Below are 25,724 nucleotides of genomic sequence, written 5' to 3'. Positions count from 1 at the left end.
AAAAGCATAGTGCCTGCCATCTGACCTTTCCTTTTGTAAAGGCTGGATGCCTGCAGACTTGCTTCAGTATTTACCTATAACATTTCTATATATTTTCTGTAATACCTAATTGCAGGTGCCGTAAGCGTACTTCAGACCTGCCCCTGCAGAATAACTATCTGATCTGACACTGACAACCTAGAATTTTGTCCTTTGCTTGAGTTCCAGCCATCATGGTGTATCTTCTTTAGCTCCATTAGGTGTGATCCCCTCTTTGGTTCTATCCTGGAAGTATATTACTGCCTTTATGCAAGATTGCATGTCATACTTACCTACTCTGTGCAGTGGTTTTGCACAGAGCAACCCAGATCCTCCTCTTCTCGGGTCCCCCTTCCCCTGGCATTCCTGGCCCTTTTTTCCCTGCTGAGTGCTTCCAGGGCAAGCTGCTTGCTCTGGGGGCACTCATTCGTGCTCACTCCCAAGCGGCCTCTGTGTCTATAATACACAGCGCATGGCTTGGCCCCACACCCCCTCCCCCACGCTCCATCTTCACTGGCTGTGATTGACTGCAGCGGGGGTTAATGACTCCTGCTGCTGTGTTATCCAATGAGGAGAGAGACCTGAGAGAGCTGCTGCTCCTGTGCACAGCGCTGGATGCAGATGGAGCTCAGGTAAGTATTGTGGGGGGGCTGTGGAGAGAGCTATACACTGAAGCTTTTACCTTCATATATAGAATGCACGAAGGTAAAAAAAATCTTTAAGCCTTTACAACTACTTTAAAAATCTCATTGATTAAACTGTAGGAGCATTTTTGCAAACCCTTTCTAATCTTATGATACAGGGCACATGACTTCTGTTAATAGACCAAATCCACATTCCTTTTGTATCTGTTCTGTATATACTCCACCAGGTATTTTCTCACTTACACAACAGTGAATCATGGGGGGGGGGTTGCTGGATTTAAAGTGTTGAATGGCTTTCATTCTGCTGGCAGCCTACAAAAAACTTACAACAGCCCTCAGGGTGACAGCTGTTCCTTTGTTCTGGAGCAATGTCATGTTACCATACTGCTCCCTTTCTCTGATTCTAGTTCCCTTTCAGGAGCACTAATTTGGCCATTCTGGCTAAATTAGATTTCTCTGCCACTGTAAACCTCTGTAAACGTGAACTACTTTTCCTGTTTCCAGGTTTTGTTCTTGAAACAGAAATGGAACCTCCAAGTTGATGGTGGATGAATTGGGGGCAGGCTAAGGGGGAGACAGAAATTGTAGTGGAAGCTGCATAGGATTTTGTAACCCCTGCATTTTAGATGCTACAATCTGTGTTTTCTCAAATGCTTTCTGCTGTGATCACAGTGACACGGTGTTAACTATCAGCACCAGAGTCTCCAAAGCAAAAATAAGCCCCTATTCTATAAATACTCTATTCAAGTATGTATTCATAACTCAAACTACTTTTTTTTTTTTTGCTCCCGACCTCCACCAAAACTTCAAATTTGCTTTTTTTTTCACAATGGTCCCACTGTAAGTAAACGTATAGCTCTTTCTCACTCTTGAGATGAACTAGGGACTACAGATTATAGGATGTGTAGTGTCCATAAAGCAGTGCACAGAAAACCTAAGGTTCTCACTTCAAGCAAATAGAAGTGAGGAAAATGAGAGGTTCAGAACCTCAAAAATCGGATAAAAAAAACTATTTCATGAAAAAGATTACTGGACCATTAATTAGTGGGTGTTTATGGATTAATTGAAAAACCATGAAATAGTTTAGTAAACATAAAATGATTGTGCCGCACTTCTCTTAGTGTTAATCAATGCTAAATCTAAAATTCCAATGTGAAAAAAAAATTATAAATATATGCAAAAAACAAATAATAAAGTCCATATTGTGATTCTTTCAATATATAATGATTTGTGCCATTCAAATCTTCCTTTTGACATATATAATGTGTCTTCACCGACACCAGTTGTGCTCTCACCTGAAATTTTTGGCCGCACAATTAAGTTTGCTCAAAAATGGCTTGCACCCATTAAATGGACATATATTAGTGGTAAGACCTCTGTCAATACTCTCCTTCACTGCTGATTCGGCTCCTTCCTTCTCCTCTCAGTGCACATCTATGAAAAATTATAGGAAAACAAATAGTGTTTTATCATTTAAAAAACTGACAAGTATAATATACAATGACCACTCACATAATACAGGTGCTCCATTGCACCAAATATTGCACATGACTAAAACAATCCGTAAAACCATAGCGTACACCCTCAGGCTCTAATGGATCTCACTGGACTCCTCTCAGTGAGCTCTCTCCGGGACAGGTCAGCTGACCGTGAGTGTTTTGACATCACCAAGCCCCCTTTGCATTAATACACAGGGACACGTGGGAGGAGCTGACCTGTCCCGGAGACAGGTTATTTTTTTTCAGCATCCTATTACTTCATGTTTAGGAATTTAGGGTTGGCTGGCCTTGGAATACAGCCATTCTATACAAAACCGATTTTCGTTTGATGTATAGTTTTGTAACTTAAAATTACCTGATATGTAAGAACTTGTACTCCCTCATGCAAGCAGTAGCTTGTATAAGGGAGTATTGTTTGACTGGGTTCTATCTAGCATGGTGTGCATGGACTATAGCCACAGAAGCTCATGTCTGTGTTTGCGAAAGACAACAGGAAACATTGAGACTCTCATCAATGAAATAGTACCCCTAGCGTCTTCTTTGCTCACCTACTACTATTTAAAAAGCAGATCAGTTTATTGAATATAATCAGGAAACTACATGAATATAAACAGGAAAACACAAGCCTTGACTAGGTAATGAAAAATGCAGTGTAAAATTCTAGATTCACAAGTAGCAAAAATATTTTATAACAAGTTTTATAAACCTTATTTTATAAAGACATACAGGGGTTAGACAAAAAATTGAAACACTGCATGATTTGCATCTGTTCCTCACCAGACGGAGATTGAGCTCTGCAGTCACTTTTGCAGCAGTTTTGTTATTCCGGGTCACAATCCTGCACAATGTCCTTTTTTATCTTTTTCGGTCAGTTGACCATGTCAACAGCGCTTATGCTCATCAGCCAATGTTTTCCCGGAAACTGTATATGCCGTCAAACCGTTGACACTGTACCTCGCGACACCGTAAATAAACAGAGGCACCAGCTATGTGGGCACCAAAATTTGTTCTCTTTGAAACTCAGTAAGCTCTGACATGACTCCGTATTACTAGCAGTACACGCAGTGAATGATGAAAGTGAGGCTTCCCACCTGTTAGCTAGGTGTCTCATCACACAGCAGAAGCAAAAGTATGGTACATCACTTTTGCTTTCAATGCAAAACATGATATCACATTCAGACCAGCACATCATGTAGTGTTTCTAATTTTTGTCTAACCCCCAGATGTGGACAATAAACCTGGCCCATAAATGTGCCGTTTCCCAAAAATGTTGAAATACTTTATGCACAACAGGTGAGGGACAATCTGTTTCAGATGAGGTAATAGATTGAAACTATCTAAGCATAGTCTGTTGCACCATCAAGTGATTGCATGCCAGTGAATAATTAAAGCTTCCTCGAATGCCTGTTCCCGGAAACCTGATATGACAGGTTAGTAATTTGTCCTGGAAAATTATTTAATTACAACTGGTTTTCATTATATATACATTCATGTTCTTCTAGGCTTTGGAACATTATTTCTGGGTTCCTCTCTTCGCCCTCCATTTCATCCATAACATTTTTTTTTACTTGTTCCATTGCAAACATGATCAGGATCTTTATGGATACTACACTGTAACCAAAGCTGTGCGGTAACACAGTGCTTTCAGTGCCATAAAAATTTGCACTCCCAGTTCATGTGCATTTTCTCCCATTATTAAAAATAACACTTCAGCCTTCGCCGATGTCAGTTAAAATGCGAGTTGCCTGGTGATATTGGCTATCTGAACTTTGCAGGCTCTATCAAGCGAGAGATCAAGACTGTAAAGTGTCCAGTCACACCAAAATTAAGGTGAACTGCAGCATTTACTATTATGACTCTGAATGTCCCATTCATTTAAGTAGCTGTCACATGTTGCCTATGTAAGCCTCCCAATAAAGAGAACATCAAGCATATGGCTCTGTGTCTTACGTATTCAGCTTAGAGTTCTCACCCCCCTTTAAAATATTCACATTTTGTTGCTTTGCAACCTGAAATGAAGACATGCGCAGTTTTTATTTTATCAGCTGTGTTTACTCAGTGCAACTGATAACATCCAAGTTTTCATGAAACATTTCAATCCCTGGCAGTGCAACTGAAGCAAACCTTCAACTATGGGTGGCAAGGCACTGTCAAAAGATCTCTGGGATAAAGTTGTGGACAGGCAGAAGTCAGGAGATGGATACAGAAAAAAGTAAAAGGCTTTATCAATGTCTAGAGGCACAGTGAAGTCCATTATTAAGAAGTGAAAGGTATTTGGTGCAACACAGACCCTCCCTGGATCAGGATGCTCCTCTAAACTGGATGAAAAAGCCAGGAGGAAACTGGTCAAAGAGTCTACTAAGAGGCGTTCAGCAACTCTGAAGCAGTTGCAGGAATTTGACAGATGAGTGCATGATGATGTGCATGTAACAATATCCAAGTTCTCACACAAATGTGGATTGTGTGGGAGGGTTGCAAGAAAAAAGCCACTCCTCAAGAAAGGCCACATGCAGTTACCACTGCGTCTTTGCCAAAATGCACCTTGACTATTCTGAGGCCACATGGAAAAGGTGTTGGGGTCAGATGAAACCTAAAATTGGATGATTTGGCTTCAACACTAAACGATCTATCTGGTAGAAAACCAATACAGCTCACCATCCAAATAACACAATTACTACAGTAAAGCATGGATGTGGTAATATCCTGTTATGGGGTTTCTCTGCAGTATGGACTGGAGCACTTGTTATTATAAAAGGAAGAATGGATGGGGCAAAATACCATCAAATTGTTGAGGAAAATCTGCTGCCCCCTGCCAGAAAGTTGTCAATGGGAAGGTGGTCTACCTTCCAACATGACAATGACCGCACAGTAGCTGAAAGAGAAAAAGGTGGATGTCCTTGCATGGCCTACTTAGAGCCCAGACCTAAACCCCATTGAAAATCTGTGGAATGACGTGAAGACTTTCAGTCCACAAATGGTCATCATCAAATGTACCTGAACTTGAGCAGTTCTGCAAAGAAGAGTGGGTAAATATTGCAAAGTCTAGATAAGAAAAGTAAGTAGAGACATATCCCAACAGACTAAAGGTTGTAAGTAAAGCAAAAGATAGTCCAACTCAGTGATTCTGTCTTTTGAATTTTTTTTTATTTTTTTCTGACATGTTGGTGTTACATCTTTCAATTTGGATGTTATAGGGTAAATACAACTGGATAAAACATAAAATGTCTTCATTTCAGGCTGCAAAGCAACAAAATGTGATTATTTTAAAGGGGGTGATTTCTTTTTTACACCCACTATATATACACACAAAAGGCTCAGCCACCCCACACACAGGACAGTGACGCATACGTAAAGACTTTCCTGTACATCCACTCTGTGGCCTCCACAATGCATCCCATTCCTGTAAGACAGGATCCTTTGTGGGTCTCCATGCGCTGCAATCTCCCATGATGTTGAACCCACTTAGGTGGTGGCTCCCTGGCTAGATGCTCCCTGACCAGGTGATACTACACACTGCAGCTCTAGTTGTAGCAGACAGAAAATTCCCAGTGTACACTACAGCCACACACTCCAGTAAGAGTGAGCTTGTTGATTGGCTTACTGATTTTACCAGAAGATACAAGTGCATTTTGCACTAAGATACAAATACAAGTCAGATTTCAGACATCTGTAACAAACATTTCTGTTTTGGTGACATGCTTCTAAGGCTACATTCACATGGATGTTTGTATCTAACAGCAGTTAAACGCCAGTAATCTGCACTTGAAAAGATTGAGATTTCCTGCAGATAGCTGCGGTTTGTAAATGAGTTTAACTACATCAGCATTTTCAGGTGTTTTTTTTTTGTCAATACCCCATTCTTGGGTGGGATGTTATACCCAAGACACCTCCTCTTCCACTTTGTAGCTTTCTGAGCAAGGAGATAAAGCTGTGTCATTTAAATGGAGTGCAGAGCAAAGCTGGTGCTTGTGTGCTTGCTTGAGAGGAGAAGATTGAGGGCCGGTTCACACGCACGGCTCTACTTTTATAAACTAACTGCACCAAACTTCATGTTACTGCAGTACCATGTGATTTGGTGCCCGCAAACGCACTGCGTTGTGATCTGCGTTTGGCATGCCATTAATTAATTGGCACCTGCATGCAGATTGCAAGGGCAGTGCGGGAAACGTGCATGAAACGCTCCTTTCACACAATGTATTCTGATGTGAACTGGCCCTGAGGCAGAGAGAGAGAGGCAAATTAAGGGAAGAGGGGTACATCCCGGCATCTAACTAATTTTTGTCCTGATGTTTGAAGAATCAGAACTTCTCCCGATACATTTTACAACTTTACCAGAATGTCACTGTCCACCTTTGACCGCTTACTAGCTATTGTTAGACCACATCTGCAAAGAATGAATACGAACATGAGAAGCGATACCAACATTTCAGGAATAAGTGGGGGGGGAGTGTGTCAGCAGCAGTGCTTTGAGCAGCAAAAAATATCTGCAGGTAAACTCGGTGTGCATTTAGCTGCAGATAGTTGACCCTGGCTGCAGCACTTTTCTTCTTTTCCTAAACCCAGTTAAATGTTTCCAATTATGTATGAATAACATGATTATTTTGCATTGTGAGTCCAACAACTTTCAGAAAAGTCTTCTAAATGCAGCTTAACTCTGAAATGTTGATGTCCATGCGAATGCAACCTAAAGAGGGTTAATCGGTTAATCAATTCTAAAGGAATGCAGAGCCTGCCACTCTCCTCATGATCCCTGCAAGTGGTGCTTAAGCTGATCAAAAATGAAGAAGTCACTCCCATTCACAATCAGTCCTGCACAAGGCAAGATCTAACAAAGAGCCATTCCTTCAGATCAGAAACTGGGACATTACTCTGAAAGAAAGTTTGTTTCAAATCCTTGCAGGTGTTCCAATATGCCCATCTTTCAACAGCCATTAATTTATATTTTAACTCCTTTTACACTATTTCTTGCCTTGCAGATGGACATCCAATAATGGCAGCTGGAAGCCCCATTGGTCACATAGGTCTGTGGGATTTGGAGGAAAAGAAACTGATGAGCCAAATGAGGGATGCTCATTCCACAGCTATTGCTGGGCTAACGTTTGTTCATGGTGAACCCCTGCTCATTACCAATGCTGCGGATAATGCATTACGGGTATGACAATACAGAGGCCTCCTCTTATGCATGTTTCACTAACACTGAAAAGGAGATTTGAAGTTATAATTATATTCATGACTAGGGTTATGCTGCCATCTTCAGGTGAAAAAAAGGCAGGAATCCCATGCATAACCCTTCCTAGCTCAGCTAGGCCTTAGGTTTTTCTTTTTTGTTTTTTTTGCTAGTGACCCCAGGTGATGAATGTGCCTCCATTTTGTCTTTCTAAAGATCTCTCTCATGAACTTGTTCCTGTATATCTGAGCCTGTTCCTTATGCCCCTGGTAAGGCAGAGGTGGGCCCTATCTGCATCAGTTGCTATGGCCGTCAGGCTAAGGGAGACTGTACCCAGATTCCAAATACAAATGTAAGGACTACCTGTAATGTCTACAAGCTGGTGCTGGACCTTGTGGATAGTTGCACTGTGTACTAAGTAATTGGTTACCTACAGGGTACTCTATGGGTCCAAGGAAGTGATCCCTATAAACCCTGAAGGCCCTGCAGGGCTGGTCCGCCATGATGGGTGAATATTATACCTGCTGGTGCTGCAGCTATGGACTGGTGATTGCCTGTTATAGTTGAGCAGTGTGGCAGATCCCTCTGACAGTGTTTTCTGAGTTGTGGATTCTTTCTTGGCAGTTTACATAGAGGCGACATACAGTAGAGGTGGTGCATCAAAGAGATTCCAGGGGGGCAACATCATTGCATGGGCACCAACCCTCGGTCCCTGGAATGCAGTACATGTCTCTTGCTGCACCTAAGCTACACAGTGTGGAGATACCACACTGCACAATTAGTCACCTACTCAGCGTATGCCTTCAGTCCTGCATATCAGCATTTATTTATAGGTGTGACTGCCACATAGGTGTTCTGTCTTAGGCCTACACTCCTCTCAGCTGGGTGGCATCTTCCTTCTGAGGTTCATGGACCTGTTTAACCCTCAACAAGTAATGGCTTTTCACAGACAGAGAATTGGGATATAGAAGTGATGTATGCCGATTGGGCTTACCCAGGGGAAGTGTTTTCACTGCGTAAGAGTTTTGCTCATCCTGTGGATGGTGATTGTGGGGAAATGCTCTTGCCCTTAAAGCGGTAGTAAAGTTTTGTTTGTTCTCTTTAAAAAATGGTCACCCGTGCAGGTTTAGATCATAATGTACTAGTATGCACTGCATACTAGTACATTATGCCAGACTTGCCTGCAGATGGGGCCCTCCAGTGCTGCACTGTTACATCCCTCTCTGGTCCCCTGCAGCTTCCATCTTCTCCTGGTTTTCCTTTTGGGTTCCCTATCTTTAGCTGCTTGATTGGCCGAGACATAGGTGGCGTCACTCCCGTGCATGCGCACGTGAGTCGCATTGCTGCAGTACAGAGAGCGGGTCGTAAATGTCTCAGTTGAGCATGTGCGGATCAGATCTGATTACTTGCTGAGAGGCAGGGGGGACATTTATGACAAAAGAGACCCCCAGGGTCTCTTCTGTTATAAAAACACTGCCTGTTAGCAAATTTTAGATTTCAGGACTTAACTACCACTTTGTAAGCGCCCAGCTTCTGGCTCCAAGCAGTCCTCTGGTTCATGAGCTAAATCCTCTTCACAGTGAAAGGGGCACCCCCACTTATTGGGGGGGCTTCTATTGGCCTTTGCGGCTGCCTGGGCTCGGGGAGTCTCAGAAGTGTCGGTCTGCAGTGTGGTGTCTAGTGGCTACAAGCTGGTTTCGCTGCTTTTTCCCCCTCCACGCTTTATGCACTCAGGAGTATCTTTAAATCCACAAAAGAATGTGATTGTAGAGAAAAAGCTTACAGCTGCATCTAAACAAAAGGTGTGGAACCTGCTATAATAGTATATATCCTGCTAGTTTCCTGGGGTTGTTATTACAATATTTAAGCAGACAAAGTATTAAAAAAGGGATTTTTCAGATAACCACCAGGAAAATATAAATCTCAAAATTGTATATAACATTAAGAATGATAGTTTATTACAAACATATTAAAATCAATGTTAAATTGGAACATCCTCAATTAGTCATGAATATGACTGCTTATCAAGTCACTGCAGTGTGCAGGTGCTTTCCTCATCGCTGGCTTATCAAATTCTGCCGACAAATACCTAAGATAAGTCTTTGGTCTTGGTATGTTATACTTCTTACAAAAAGATGAAAAACTGTTAATCTATACTAGGAGATAAGTGGAAATCTTCCAGTGGGGGCACATGTTCTGATAATTGTCTGTTAGGAATTTCCCTCACTCCCTGTTGCATCTGCGAGACCGGGGATAAGGGGAAATCTCCACAGCAGGACAGATTAGTTTAGTTTATTATTTATACTTTTGAGTATACCAGGCTCTTTGAACTCACATCACCATTGTCTTTTTCTAAACAGGTCTGGATCTTTGATGGCCCAGGAGGTCAAGGACGCTTGCTCAGGTTCCGTATGGGTCACAGTGCTCCACCCACTTTCATTCGACATCATGGTCTAAATGGCAAGCAGATCCTTAGTTCAGGTGGATATAAACACTATTCGCATTTGAGAACATTGTTCTTGCATATGGAATACATATTTTATACTAGTATACAACAGAAAACTAGTTTAACATCCTAATATCAAACATATTACCTTCCATTTCATTTTGCAGGCCAAGATGGGACATTGCATTCATTTTCCACAGTTCATGACAGTTATAGTAAAAGCCTTGGTCGTGGTAAGTTGACATTTAGAGCCAGATCCAGATTTAGCTATTCTGTAAGTGACCACCTTTAAATGTTGTTCAAAAGTCACTATATCGCACCTAGTGCAGATAATTCTTATATTAATATTATATTGCTGCCACTTTCCTTCCAAGCATAAACCATTAATAATATGGTATCACCCCTACTCCAGTGACCACAAGCAGCGCATACTTTGCATAGTGTTATCAATAAACCTCAATTAATATTCATATATTGTGTCATTCTCTGTCTTCACCATTACCGCTGTAACAAATAATAATACAAAAAAATATAAATATACAGTGACTATATCTTAATTGTGACATTCCATATACTCCCAAAAATATATAAAATACAAAAAAAAGTCCCGTGATATAAATAAAACTAAAAGTCCAGTATTGGAAAAACTTTAAAAATAAGAATCCAGTGTTGAAATAAATTCAAGTGATGAAAAGAATATATACGTGTTGAAAATCTGTGCTGTGCCCACCATGCACCCCCACTCAGGTGTGCATTCACCAGAGAACAGCCTTTTTATAGATTAATCAAGAGGATATCCACTGCTAGGACCAGGAGGTTCCTCCAAGAATCACCCTTTTAAGAATGGTTGCCAGGATCATAACAAAACAAAACACTCCACTCCACCATGACATGGAAAGAGAAGAAATGTATCTGCTCCAATCGTATATTACCCAAGATAAACAGCTTTATTAATCCAAGTATTGCACTTACAACAATATAAACTTCAACAAGCCCAATGAATCACTCGTGTTAGTCACACAGATACCGCATGGTGCTCTCACCACCTCTGGAACTGCCGGACAGAATGCCGTCACGTCCCTTCCGGTTACGGATCTGCGCCGCTTGTGACTGGAGTAGGAGTGATTCCATAATATTAAGATCCAGATTTAGGACCCTGCATTTTAGGTTTCTTTTAACTGTCCTCATGGCCATATATGGATATTTTGACCATATATGTATGCCTTTTTATAACTATATTATGTAGGTAATTTCTAATTATGTAACACATTATTAAAAAAAAAACTATTCATATATTTGTCTTTGATGGTTATCGTTTTATCCAAGTCATGGTATAGCTAGTAATAGGTGGCCACGTACACCTGTTAAAGTTCAGCTTTTTCATGCCACTTGTTCAGTTCTAAATGAGAATGTTTCCCAGAATGTATTTCCACACTTGTAGCACAGATACCTTTAATCTAATGGAATGTGTCAAGGTAGATGTGGATTGTCCAAGAACAGGATGGTAGTTGTGGAAGCACCCTTTTCTAGTTGCATAATCCTATTCTTGGTGTCAAAACATCTGCATAGCTGTTAATCCTGCTTTTCACATGGCTGAAATTGTGAATTGTCAGATCACCAGGGCAGAAGTGTTAGCCTTTATATGTGGAAGAGAGATGAAAGCTGCCTGCTGAGATCCTAGAAAGAGTGGTTGAATTTACAGTACAAGCTCAGCTAGCCCAAAAGTTAAGGGCATGGAAAGACAGAGCAACAAGTTAACCAATTTGCAACTATGGGCCAGGAATAAAAGAGAAGAGTTAACCTGGAAGAGAAAAATTAACCGAGCACCTCAAAGCAATAAAGACTAATGGGTAAAGAATCTTTTACACTTAGAGTTTACTTAGCTGGAGAAGGAAGTCTTGGCTACGCTCAGTAATTCGGAAACGTATGGGTCACTACAGAGGGGACCCCACAAGCTGTTACAAGAAAAAGGTGATAGTTTACAATAGCTAGAAAAAGTAGAAGCCATTGATCACACCTTATACCACAATCTCTATACTGGGGAAGCTACACCATGGCTGTATGGAATCCTTACTACACCTTAAAGAAAAATTGTCAAAGCTTGTTTGCTGCCTAAATCCCCTTCTCCCAGTTGCATCTGTGCACATAGCACCACATTAAAAATCAGAGCAGTGAGTGTTAATCTTACTTTTTTTGTAATTTCTTTCTCTCACTTTCCCCTCAGGCCTAATCTCCTATAGAACCCCAAACTTTCCATTCTGAAGCACCCTGTCTCCTCTTTAGTTTACACAGAGTCTGGACCTGCAGCCTGTTATTTATGGGAATGGAGAGAGTGGAAATTGTCAACTTGTGTTGTGAATGATTGCAACGGAAGAGAAGGGGTTTCATTCACAAAAACACAAGCTGACAGCAGCGGAAGCCAGGTACTATTCTAGGCTCTTTTGGACAAATGTAGGAGTCAGAATGTGCTGTTGTCAGCTTGTGTTTTTGTGAATGAAACCACTTTTCTTAAGTTACAATCATTCACAACACAAGCAGACCATTTCCACTCTCTCCATTCCTTTGGATAGCAGGCTGCAATTCTGGACTGTGTGTAAGCTAAAGAGGAGAGATGAGACTGCACAGTAGAGTGATGTTCTGTCTGCCAGCAAGCTCTGTGTGCACTGCCTGTTGCACTCATCCTCCTCCTCTGCCGTCACCCAGATATCTCTCTCTATTGATCAGTTGTTGGATTGCTAGGCTAGGCAATTGGGCGGGGCTAGCTATGCCATACCACAGCTGAGCAATCTGTGCACTGCTAGACACTGAGATGAGTGCTATGCACATAGGTTCAGCTGGGGAACGGGGGCTGTAACCAGCTTTCTTTTCTCCTAGTGATAATTCTTTTAGGAAAAGTGCCATTCTTTTGAGGAAAGTGCACAATTTGGGCAGAGAGACTAACTGTTTTGATGTTGATGACCTTCATGTATCTTCCATACTAAAAATAACCATCCCTGATCATGAGTGAGGACCTTTTTGATACCATCTGTTTTCTATGTACAATACAGTTTTAACATCTGCGCCTCAGCAATTTTTCAACAATTCCCCTCTGCAGCCATGTGGCTCGAAGAATTCGGATACAGTGTATGCAGAGTTCCTGACTACAAGGAATCGGATTGTGTTACTAGAATGACATATCAGATTGGATGTCACTCCACTTCCTCAAATTGAACCTTTCCAAAACCGAGCTCCTAGTTTTCCCCCCAGCCCATCCCCCCCCCCCCCCAACCTTCCCAACCTCTCCATCACGACCAACGCCACCACCATCAGTCCCAGCCCGCAAGCCAAAGTTCTAGGTGTCACTCTAGACTCCAATCTGTACTTCCAGCCCCATGTCCAATCGCTGGCAAATTCATGCAGGCTCCACCTCCGCAAAATCTCCAAACTACGTTAGTTCCTTACCCCAGAAACTACTAAGCAACTCATTCACTCCCTTATCTCACGACTTGACTACTGTAACTCCCTCCTCACCGGCTTACCTCATCACAGGCTATCCCCACTTCAGTCTATCCTGAACTCTGCGGCCAGACTCATCCACCTTACCAACCGCTCCATATCCGCCACCCCCCTCTGCCATTCCCTCCACTGGCTTCCGATTGCCCAACGCATAAAATTCAAATTGCTAACATTGACGTACAAAGCTATCCATAATACTGCCCCAAACTACATCACCGACCTGATATCCAAATACCACCCAACACGTACTCTTCGCTCCCCACAAGACCTCCTACTCTCTAGCTCCCTGGTCTCCTCCTCCTATGCCCAGCTCCAGGACTTCTCCAGGGCTTCCCACATCCTCTGGAACTTACTACCCCAATCCATCAGACTGTCACCTACCCTCCTCACCTTTAGGCGCACCCTGAAAACCCATCTCTTCAGGGAAGCCTACCCCGCGCTCACCTAACTGCCGATCTCCTCCACTCCTCCTACCACTCAATCCCCCACAGCCATTTCCTCCTTTACCACTATCCCCTCCCTCCTAGATTGTACGTTCCAAGGAGCAGGGCCCTCGTGTATTGTATTGTTATTGTACTGTCTCATGTTTTGTCTCCCATTGTAATGTACAGCGCTGAGCAAACTTTTGGCACTATATAAATACTGTATAATAATAATCATAATAACAGGGTGGTTCCACAACTTTCACACCACTCCTCTTGTTCTTGGTCAGTTAACACCTGCCTTGACATGTTTTCTTCATGAAAAAATGGTTTAGATAAGCTACAAAATGTCCAACATTAAAAGACAAATTCGGTCTACTAGCTGTTTGTGTTTGTCAGGTAAATGTACATTAGTGTCAGTTCACAAAATCACCATTTTAATGTTAAATTCATGAAAATAAATATTTCATTGGTCATTTTTTTTGCATTAGATGAATATGTAACCATTGGAAGACTGTTTCTCATGAATGGTATTTTACCATTTTTAGTAAATTTTTTTTTTTTTAAGTTTCTTTTTTTAAGTTTTTTTTTTTTTTTTAAATCTCCACCTTAAATTTTTTTTTTTTTTTTTTTTTTTTTTTGCTTCCTGCAACTCATAGTAAACACCAGCCAGGAGGTAGTAGTTATTGTTGGAAGGAAACCCCATTAAATGTTTTTTTGAAATCTACTTCACATACAGAGCACTGCAAAAAAAATAAGATATTACTTGCACGTGATAAATTCTGCAATACGGTATTATGGTCTAATTTAACAATGTGAATTTACTCTTGAACCTGCCTTATAAACATACAGCTCTTCTTTTATGTTACCAGGTTCCGTAAATAGAGCCAAAGCTAAAAAGATGGGTTCGCGTGGAGCATCTTTAAGACTTCCTCCTGTCATATCATTTGCCTCTGGTATGCATTCTACCTAAATATTATTCCTTTTAAAATCACTACCACATCCAGGAATACTGCATGATCCTTTGATTAGTCAGAAGGACTTTAGATATGAATACAAAATTATAAAGTTTTATTGCAAAGCATATAGTCAGTATAATGCACTCTGATGTTTCTTCAGTGGTTTTCACATTGCTACATGCAATGGACCATATAAGTGATAGAATTTGTAGAAAAATGACCATCTGTGGTGCATACCAGCAGGTATGTTAAAGATGGTTTATAGCTAGTAAACTGCTTTCCTGGGTCCAGTCTCCTGGTGTATTACACACCCAACATTTTGCCAGTAAAACTGGCCTTTTTGTTCACTTGAACATGGGGTTGAATTACAGTGCCTTAGAGGAACATGATTTAGGACAGATTTAGCAAACACAGCTGAATTTCTGGAGTGTTGAAAGTTATACATTTGTGACAGATTTCAGACACTAAGCGGCTAGTTTTTGAAGAGCTGGTCCCTGGCAGCATGGATTTGGGCAGTAAAACTGCATGGTCACGGTTTCAAAAGCTCTAAAAGTCCCACCGTGAGTTACAATAGTATACCAGTATATGCAAATATACAAAAAATTGCTTACTTTGGAGAAATGTCAGAGCAAATTATACATACTGACTGCTTTGATTAGTCATAGGTAGTTGTACCTTATGTATCAGAACTTGGCTTTATTAGTTTATCTAAATCTGGTACTTAATTATTTAGTTTGCATAGATAGCTAAAGTAAAGCAGGGGCCTGAGATGTAGTATATGGTTGATTTCCCCCTTTATTTTTCTAATAAAATCTTTTAAGCCACAGTCAGCACTCAGGTCACTCCTTTTATATGCTGAACAATTTATTTTGAAAGCTTTTCCAGTTTATATTACATTTCTGTTTTAAAAAATCTGTAACATTATCACTGTCTTAAAACTCAACTTTCGCACTTGCTGCAATTCAGCTCAATAAGGTTTACTATTTTTGAGGTTTACTATATTTTTTTATTATGTTGTGACTTTTGTTGCACATTAGTAAGAGCTAAGACATTGGTTGTGACTGACAAAATTTGTAGTTTAGCATATATTAAATACGTTGCCTTTTATTTTTTTTAATAATTGGAAATATATGATCATTTTCAACTTGTGGTTGAAATCTCAAGTTCTAAGAAGAAAGGAATTTGTGAGTCCTATTACATACTCTAATTTGGAACGGTTATGATTGTCATTTAACAGGAAATATGACGGACTGCTGTTTTATATTTTAGAGACGGCACGACAGAATGATTGGGATGGTATCATTGCATGTCATCAGAATTCACTAAAGTGTACCACTTGGAATTATGTAAGGTCTACTATGGGAGCACACAAGCTAACACCTCCTAGTCTCAAGCATATCAAACAACATGGTGTTTATGCAACAGTGAGTATGGACACCTCTAGTCTGAGTTATAGAACTCATTAACCTTAGTTGTGCAAAATTTAATGCTTTGTGGTATGTTGTGCACTGTATAAAGTGTGAATAGTAGTGTGCACAACTTTGATTTTTAAAGCCCAGGAAACCTGTAAATGATCCCTTACACTGGTACTGTGCGTGCACTGCAAGGGTTAGAGTGATTGTAAAGTTATACATTCTCTTTATTAAAATAATAAATATGTTATACTTACCTGCTCTGTGCAATGATATTGTACAGAGTGGCCCCAAACCTCCTGTTCTGGGGTCCCCCACTGGAGCTGTTGGCTACTCCTCCCTACCGCGTGCCCCTATAGCAAGCTGTTTACTGTAGAGGCACTCGTGCGGGTTCTATCCTAAGCTCGGTGTGTGCATCTGTAGAGACACACAACATGGCTCAGCGCTGCTGCTCTCAGGCACAAAGATGGATCGAATTTTTTCAGCCTTTACAACCACTTTAAATGTCAGTATCTTGAGATAAATACATGAATCTTCTGTCCAAAAAAATCTAACCAACATACACTGTATGTACACAAGTATCTTCAACTCATCGCTATGATCCTTCAAATTAGAACAAGCTAAGAATTACCCAAATAAAGTATATTCCTGTGCAACTGTAAACAATGTAATGTACAGTGTCATCATGAAATTGTTGCACCACTGAAATAGGATATTATCAGAGAGCAAAGTTGGTTGGGAGGATATAGTACAACCATAGCCTCTTAAGCAAAGTGTTTTTTTTGTTTTGTACACAGTGACTTGTCAGAATTTTTTTTTTTTTTTCTCTTTTGAGATATAGATAAAATGCTGCACATATTGATAGTCTATCTTCTTAAATTTTGTTATATATCGTTTTGAGTGTCGAGAGTGTCGAGAACATACCCTAGCATTTCTATTCCAATGAGCAACTCAGTTTGGGAAGGGGGGGTGAAAATTGTGCTTGGCAGTGAGGATTTGCGCTTGGAGGGCAAATTTGAGGGGGAGAGGATTTAATGGAGGGTGATTTTGGGGGATGAGGGGGGATTTGTGCTAGAAGGCGGATTTGGGGGAGAAGATTTAAACTGAGAGGTCAGATTGGGAGGGGGATGTTGGGTGGATGTGACAGATCACTCAGGCATTTGACCTGAAAGGTAGGGTCCTTCCATTTTCTTGGAAAGCCTACTCCATGAGAAGTGTCAGTGCTTTATGGGCTATTCAACATCAGGCCTCAGTTTCCCAGGTCTGTAAGGCAGCTACCTGATCTTCTGCTAATACATTTCCTAAGTTTTTTACCTGGTACATGTTCAGGTCTTGGACAGAAAGTCTTACAGGTAGCCCTGTGGAGGCCTTTCCAGCTATTCCTGTTCTTGTTCTCTTGGGAGGATTGATCTTTTTGGGCCTGTTAGCTACTGTTTTTTCTGTTGCCTGGCCCACATAGGATTCCTTTGGGATGTCCCAACAGTCTAACAATCAAAGCAGAGCTCCAATCTCTGTTGAAAAAAAAGTCTACAGCTATAAAAACTAGATTCACTGTGTCCCCTGCATCGGCATCTTAAGTGAGGGCACCCTGCTGTGCATTCTCGAGCAGCGCTGCAGATTGTGAATGGTCCCAGAGGATTGTGAGGGGGAGGAGGGATAGAACTTCTGCTTCCAATCGCCTAGGTGTTCGCAGTGGTAGCGAGTACCTGTCAAAATAGAGTACCAGCTCCCCCAAGGTGCCAATCCTTAACGGCTAGCGGGGGACGAAGCCTTAAAGTGAAACTTCCCCTTCTGGGTGAAGCTCAGCTTTAACTCGCATGTGTCCTGTGATATATGACTAAACAAACAGGATTTTTTTTTACTTGCCTGTAAGGTCCCTTTCTTGAAGTACATCTGGTTTCATTCCATTGCTTGCTGAAAACTGAGGCAGTGTTGGGTGTTGAGCTCTATTTGCCAGTGTCCAATCACCTGGATGTGGGACATTACAATTAACTCTTCTGTGTACTATGATGATCTTCAAGACAAAAAAAACAGGCAAGTCAAAAATCATGTCATTTGCCCTAACCGCTTCATTTTCAGGACCAAGCTCTTAGCATATTCCCTCCTTCTCGTTTCATGCACTACTGAGAAAAAACGTTTAGCAAAGTATTAGGAAAAACACACATGTACTGTAGGTTAATAAGCCAGAAAGTTAGATAAGAAGTTGAGAAGTAGGGTATGAATAGGGAGCAACAACGTCATACATTCAGCAAGAGGTACAAAACGCTATATGGGAATTCACAACAATAAGGCCATCAACATTAAACAAGCAGATAAAATAGGGGTGTAGTAGTTATCATGGACACAAACAAATCTATACAAGAGGAACAAAGAGGCAGCTTGTAGTTGATACTTGCCATAAAATGGATTATGATCCCACTAATGATTTTATTAAACAATTAAATGTCTTATTAAAACACTATAAAGTCACCTACATTCAGAGCTTGTCTGTGCAATTCCAGATAATTTAGAAATTAGGAACTTCTGTAGGCTGCCAAAGATCCATAAGCCAAGAAATACAGGCAGACCCATCATTACAAGTGCAAATAAACTCACTCAAATCTCAGATATTGTAGAAAATGTGCTAATCCATTAGGCAAAAATACTGCTAGATTTCTGCAAAATTCAAATAATTTCTTAACCACTTGCCTACAGGGCACTTATACCCCCTTCCTGCCCAGGCCAATTTCCAGCTTTCAGCGCTGTTGCACTTTGACAATTGCGTGGTCATGCAACATTGTACCCATATGACACTTTTAGCATTGTTTTGTGACAGATGGAGCTTTATTTTGGTGGTATTTAATCACCTCTGGGTTTTTTTTTTCTTCAACAAACCAAAAACCACTGAAAATTTTGAAAAAAAAGTTTTTTCTTAGTTTTTGTTATAAAGTTTTGTAAATAAGTGATTTTTCTCCTTCACTGATGTGCGCTAATGAGGCTGCAGTGATGGGCACTGATAGGTGGCACTGGTAGGTAGCACTGATGGGCATTGACAGGCATAACTGATGGGCACTGAAAGGAAGCACTCATATATGGCACTGATAGCTGGCACTGATAGGCAGCACTGACGGACACTGATAGGTGGCACTGATTGACAGCACTGATGGGTGGCACTGAAAGGCAGCTCAGATGGATACTGATATGTGGCATTGATGTGCACTGGTAGGCACTGAAATGTGGCATTGATGTGGCACTGGTGGGCACTGGCAGGTGGCATGGATGAGCACTGACAGCTGGCACTGATGGACACGACAGGTTGCACTGCTGGGGCTACACAGATCATCAGGGCACACTGATCATCAGGGCACTCTGAGGGATGCCGATTACCGACTCTCCTCTCCTCTCGAGCTGTCAGCGTGACAGCTCGTGAGGAGAGAAATGCCGATAACCGGCATTTCCTTATTTACATGCGATCAGCTGTGATTGGACACAGCTGATCACATGACTAAGCCGACATCTTCGGCTCTTTCCGTTGATCGGTGATCTGCTGTGTCTGACGGACACAGCGCACCGCCGATCGCTGCACGCTCCCAGAGCCACGCATGAGCGGTTAGAATGGGAGGACGTCATATGACGTCCTCCCAGAACAAGAGAACCGCCTTGCGCTCGTCATTGTACTATATGGCGGGCGGGAGGCCGTTAAACAAGCTCAGCAATTACGACCAAATACACTTCTAGTGATTATGGATGATAGAACTTTGAGTAGCAACTTTCCTCACAGGAGTGGGATTGCTGTATGTCTTAGCAACAACAGATACACTGCTGAGGATGTTTCATAGCTCATTGGATTTAGTTTAATACAATTGTTTCACTTTTGATAATGGCAGTGTTTAGGTACTACTATAGGGAGTAAACTGGCACCACAAAATGCTAACAGTATTTGTGGCTGAACTGCAGGACAATTTCTTTAGGGGTGTGCAACAAAAGCCGTATGCTCAGTCATATGAAAAAGTATACCCCATGGAAATTCTTGACACTTTAAATAAATTTGATTGTGCCTACAGAAAAAGGTAATATTCTTAGACAAATGACGCATAAAATTGAAATGGGGTTATAATTTTCACTATCTAAATAAAAAAAATGCAGATTTGTCATATTGAAAAAGGTATATTGTAAATAACACAACAATTCAAATAGCTAACTTTTTACGTTTTTTTCATATATTTATGAAAAGAAGTATCATATAAAGACATAACAGTAAATCATAGTACATGCACAAAATCTCCCCATGGTTCCTTTCTCTAGACCAGTGTTTATCAACCTTTTTACAGTCAAGGCACCCTTAAAAATTCTGCACAATCTTGTGGCGCCCTTTAAAATCCTGCAAAAGCTTGCCACACCCATTACAAAATGTAAAAAAGTAAACTAAAAGTTTTACAGAACGCATCAACATCTGCACATGTAGGACACCCAATGTCAGACGTGATTTATTCTTCCAAAGCAAATACATCTTTGCACACTGGTACTGACTAGTATTTCATTGTTTCTCTTCTCCCTCAGTTTCTCTTGCTCACTCAGCTAATGTGACCCCTGTGCTGATGGAGAGGGAGAAGAGAGGATGCTGTGCAGGTGCCCAATGTCCTTATCAACTGATGACATGATTGTTTTTTTTTATGTTGCCGGCGGCTACAAAGTTGTAATGGTGCACAAAGAAAACCTGTGGCTTTGTGTAACTAAGGCTGCATTCACACCTGAGCGTTTTGTAGCTCGACGCTCCAAAATGCTCAGGGGGAAAAAAAAAAAATCAAAATTACTCTATGGAGATGGTTCACATCTCCACTCCAAGTCGCCTGAAGCAGAACACCTGAAGCTCAAAGTTTTGGAGCTACTTTTGTAGCTCAAATTGGGCAGATTTGCACATATTTGGCAAGTTTTTTTTATTCCCTAAACCTAGCAACAAATAATGCAATAGATAAAATTGGGCACAATTCACTAAGCGGTATCTTACCGCATCCTGGTATGCGGTAGGATACCACATAGCATTTTTTTAAAAAAAAAAGTTTGAATTCACTAAAAAAAACCAACTAAAATATTGCATCAGTTATTTTATCAAGTCATGCAGTGCTTTAGTTGTGAAAACCATGCGTTAATGTTTCAGCTGTCAGCAGGGTTCCCCACTGAAACCTGAATGTAAAATAAAGCATTGCCGTCAATTAAAAAATAATAAAAAGGTGTGTGGTCCCCCCCCCCTTCCCTCCATCCATACCAAGCCCTTCAGGTCTGGTATGGATGGAGGGGGGAACCTCCACAACAAAAATAAAAATGGAGTGGGGTCCCGCCCAAAATCCATACCAGACCCTTATCCAAGCATGCAGCCCGGCAGGTCAGGAAAGGGGGGGAAACGGTCTTTGACAAGTCCTTTATTAAAAGAAGGAAAAAAAAAAAAAAAATGTTCCCAGAAGTAGATCCAGTGTTGATCACAATGCCCGCCGGCTACCTGGGGGGAAAAAAATAAAGGCTCCACTCCCGACTCTGGCTCCCACTGTCTGACTGTGAACCTGGCTTGACAACTCTTAACTATGTAAGGGGCGGGGCCACCCAGTGACATTACCCACGTGTGACATCGACTGGGGCATGCTGGGTCAATGATGTCACATAGGGGTGGGGGTCATACGTGATGGCCCCACCCTTTACATAGTTAAGAACTGTCAAGCCAGCAAAGCAGTCAGAGAGCTGGGAGCCAGCGTCGGAAGCATAACCTTTTTTTTTTTCTTTTTTCTTTTTTTTTTTTTTGGGTGGCGGCGGGCATCATGATTGACGTTGGATCTACTTCGGCGGACATTCTTTGATTTTCCTTCTTTTAATAAATGACTTGACAAAGACTGTCTCCTATCTTTTTTCACACTACAGTGTTCTTTTTGTGAATGGGTAGTGGTACCATGTAGCCCATACTCATTCACATGGAGAGGGGAGCCGGGATCTGGGGGCCCCGTTGCTAAAGGGGGGCATCCAGATTCAGATAAGCCCCCCACCCGCAGACCACCACAACCACAGCCCAGGGTTGTGTGGAAGAGGCCCTTGTCCCCATCAACATGGGGACAAGGTGCTTTGGGAGAAGGGAGCCGCACTACCCCAAAGCACCCCCTCCATGTTGAGGGCATGTGGCCTGGTATGGTTCAGGAGGGGGATGGGGGCACTTCTATAAATCCATTCTGGTTGTCGCTTATGATACCTTTTATCAGAGACAAATTTCTTTATAGAGTCCCTTACCATTCCCTCAAAAAGCTTTACATACTATTGATGGATAAGTATCTGTCCTTTTCATCATTGAGACCATTCATTTTGAACAAATTCCCAACACCTTGTGCAGAAATGCAGCACTAAACCTGCAAGGGACCTTCACCATGCTTCACTGTTGCCTGCAGGCACTCATCCTTGTACCACTCCCCAGGCCTAACCACTTCAAGTCCGGACACTTTTACCCCCTTCATGTCCAGGACAATTTTCAGCTTTCAGCGCTATCACACTTTGACAATTGCGCGGTCATGCAACACTGTACCCATAGGAATTTTTTAGCATTTTTTTGAGACAGATAAAACTTTATTTTGGTGGTATTTATGCACCACTGGGATTTTTATTATTTTGCTTTTTTTGCTATATAAATGAAAAAGTCCAAAAATTTTAAAGTGTTTTTCTTATAAAATTTTGCAAATAATCTTTCTTCATAAATCTTGGCCAAAATTTATTCAGTTATCTTTTTAGTACAAAAAAAACCCCCAAATTAGTTTATAACCAAAAATCATAATTTTTCTAAATTTTTTTTTTTTTTACAGTTTTTTTTTTTTTTTTTTTCCTTTTACATACGGTCACCCTAGCAGTACAATGTGTCACTATAGTGACACTGTACTACTTGTGTGTGGGGGGGGGTGATGAAGGCGCCATTGAGAAATACTGTGAAAGCTGTGATTGGTCACAGCTTGTCACATGGTACAAGGCTATTCACAACAGCCTTGTACCATGTGACCTCTGTGATCATTCACAGATTTCACACGTAGTAAGCAATAATGTCAAAAGTGACATCTTGCTTACTACTTTTCATGTGATCACTGATTGGCCAATCAGTGATCACATGATCCGGACCTCACACAGAGGTCCTGTACAACGATCGGTGTACCACTGTGTCCCAGGGAGCGCACACAAGCAGGGAACGGGGAGGCCGTTTATAAACGGCCACCCGCTCCTGCACTGCTCCCGTCCAGCCGTTTATATACATGGGCCGAACGGGATGTGGTTAATGAACAAACTGCCTTTTGTTACAGCCAGATATAGCGGATTTAAACTCTTCAGTCCACAACTGAGGTATGGCTTTCTGGCCACAAATCTTCCATGAAGACCACACTTCTCCAGTCTCCCTGCCAGTTTGCTTTGCACCTGGAAGATCTACAGTTGCACCTTCACGGCTGTAAAAATGGTCATAACCTGCGTTTTTTTTTGTTTTTTTTTTTTCTTCCAACGGGGTAAGGCCTGTCAAGTGCTTGCGTATTTCATTTCATCGGTCAGAATATTAATTTGTTCTGGCCATTGAAATTAAAAAATGCTTAAGAACTAAAAGTGCCTAGCGTTAACAGGTGTTTTTTTTTTTTTTTTTGCTGTCAAAAGTCTTCTATCTTGAAGGCACAAGAGATAGTATTTTTTAAACAGCATCTTGGTTCTCAATCAGTACTAGTGGTGGTCTGTAACGTGAGAGAGATATAGGCAGAGATCACTCTGAGAATGATGGGGGCTGAGATTCTGGTTTGCTTATCTTCTGCTGGTGGCTGTACAAATTTTGACCCCAATTTGTTTAGCTTCATGTTGCAACACCAGCCCTAAGTTTAGTCCCAAAGCAAGTCCACAGGGTAATGCTAACGAGAACTGACAAAATTAATGGCAATGAGCTAATCTTTGGTGATTGATTGCTACAATTACATCCTTACAAACAGGTTTAAAACAGTCTTTTGAAAAATAAGTTTCCCAAAGCAATTTTAAAATGTGCCCTGTTAGGTAGGGGTTAACACTGTAAAATGTTGGCGTGCTTGTTGGGGCATATGAATGGGTTACATAGCCCAGGGCTGTAAAGGCAGAATACTAGTAGATATAAGGGAAGTAATCTACAGGCCGCATTTGGAGTTCAAATTGGTCGTGTACCAGGTTGTGTTGTTGTAATTATCAAATATGTGGCTGTTTGTCTTTCAGGCTGTAGAGCTAACAAGTTGTGGCAATTTTGTGGTGATTGGCCTGTCGAATGGCAAGGTAGATGTGTATAATATTCAGTCTGGATATCACAGAGGCAACTATGGAAAACGCACAGGCAAGTACTTGAATGTTTTGTGTTATGCTTTAAGTGAAAGTGAAAAGTATTTTGATCCAAAATGTAGATGTCAAATTTTATTAAAAAAAAAAAAAAAATAGAATATATATAGTAAATATATATTTATTAAAATTCAAGGTTATTTAAAAATACCATTCCATAGCCAAGGAATTGAAAAATGAGTAAACATACAGTAAGATGTTACTGTCCAGGCAGTTTTACAGATTGTGCATCTGCCAGGGGTGAACCTACTGGTGTCTGTTCCTCCCTCCAGTGTCCAGATACAAACAAGCAGGCTGTATTTCTGCTGTTTTTTTTTTTGTTTTGTTTTTTTTTTGTACGAAGTGGTTTTAGTCATGACTGCGAATTTACACTACTTGCGATAAAACTTGTAGGGCATTAAAGTGATAGTAAACACTACTTAGACACTTTTTGCTGCAGTAAACCACTTGCCCACTAGAGGATTTACCCCCCTTCCTGACCAGGCCATTTTTTTGCAATACTGTGCTGTTACTTTAACTGACAATTGTGCGGTCATTCAACGACACACCCAAATGATATTTATGTTCTTTTTTTTCCCCCCACAAATAGAGCTTTCTTTCGGTGGCATTTGATCGCCTCAGCGGTTTTTATACAAAACAAAAAAGGCTGACAATTTTGAAAAAAAAAATATTTTTTTTTTACTTTTTGCTATAAAACACATCCAGTAAAAAAATTCAAATTTTGTCACAAATTTAAGACAAAATGTATTCTGCTACATGTCTTTGCTTTAAAAAAAAAAAAAAAAAAAAAGCGTGTAAATTTGCTTACGTGAAAGTGATAGCGTCTACAAATGGCAGTATATATACTGGAATTTTTATTTTTTTTTACACTAGTAATGGTGGCGATCTGTGATTTATAGCGGGGCTGTGGCAGGCATTCTGACGCTGAGGGGGAACTGACTGTCACTGACATCCCCAGTGACACTTAATACAGTGATAATAAAAAGCATTGACACTGTACTAATGACACTGGGCAGGAAGGGGTTAACCGCTTAAGGACCACCCTATAGCAGATATACTGCTACAGGATGGCACCTGTGTGCAAAATCACATATATGTACGTGATTTTGCATCTCCGGGTAGGGGGTACGCACGCTCCCTACCCACGCCACAATTTGCAGCCGCGGATGTCAATCACCAGGTCCCAGGTGGAAATTACCCGCGGGCGCCTGGTGATTACCGACAATCACCGATGGGGAGGAAGACTGTTTTGTTTACAAAGTCTTCCTCCCTGTCAGCTGGAGAACACTGCTCGGGATGGCTGTTCATAGCACAGCCATCCCGAGCAGTGT

The 25,724-nt window shown here is 41.2% G+C and overlaps 1 protein-coding gene across 1 annotated transcript in view; it reads left to right on the top strand.

Annotated features, from left to right (window-relative positions):
* Positions 1-25,724, top strand: part of WDR36 (WD repeat domain 36) — an 87,467-nt gene that overhangs the window by 16,303 nt on the left and 45,440 nt on the right. Inside the window, exons 8-13 of the mRNA XM_089684743.1 lie at positions 7,138-7,313; positions 9,689-9,809; positions 9,942-10,007; positions 14,564-14,647; positions 15,920-16,074; positions 24,277-24,391. Coding sequence (XP_089540869.1) covers positions 7,138-7,313; positions 9,689-9,809; positions 9,942-10,007; positions 14,564-14,647; positions 15,920-16,074; positions 24,277-24,391 — 717 coding nt within the window. The remainder of the gene's footprint in view (positions 1-7,137; positions 7,314-9,688; positions 9,810-9,941; positions 10,008-14,563; positions 14,648-15,919; positions 16,075-24,276; positions 24,392-25,724) is intronic.

The sequence above is a fragment of the Staurois parvus genome, unplaced genomic scaffold (assembly GCF_062004578.1).
Source record: "Staurois parvus isolate SC_StPar_1 unplaced genomic scaffold, SC_StPar_1.0 ptg000354l, whole genome shotgun sequence".
Classification (NCBI taxonomy): domain Eukaryota; kingdom Metazoa; phylum Chordata; class Amphibia; order Anura; family Ranidae; genus Staurois; species Staurois parvus.
The sequence above is the reverse complement of the archived record's forward strand: the minus strand, read 5'-3'. Positions and strand labels throughout refer to the sequence as shown.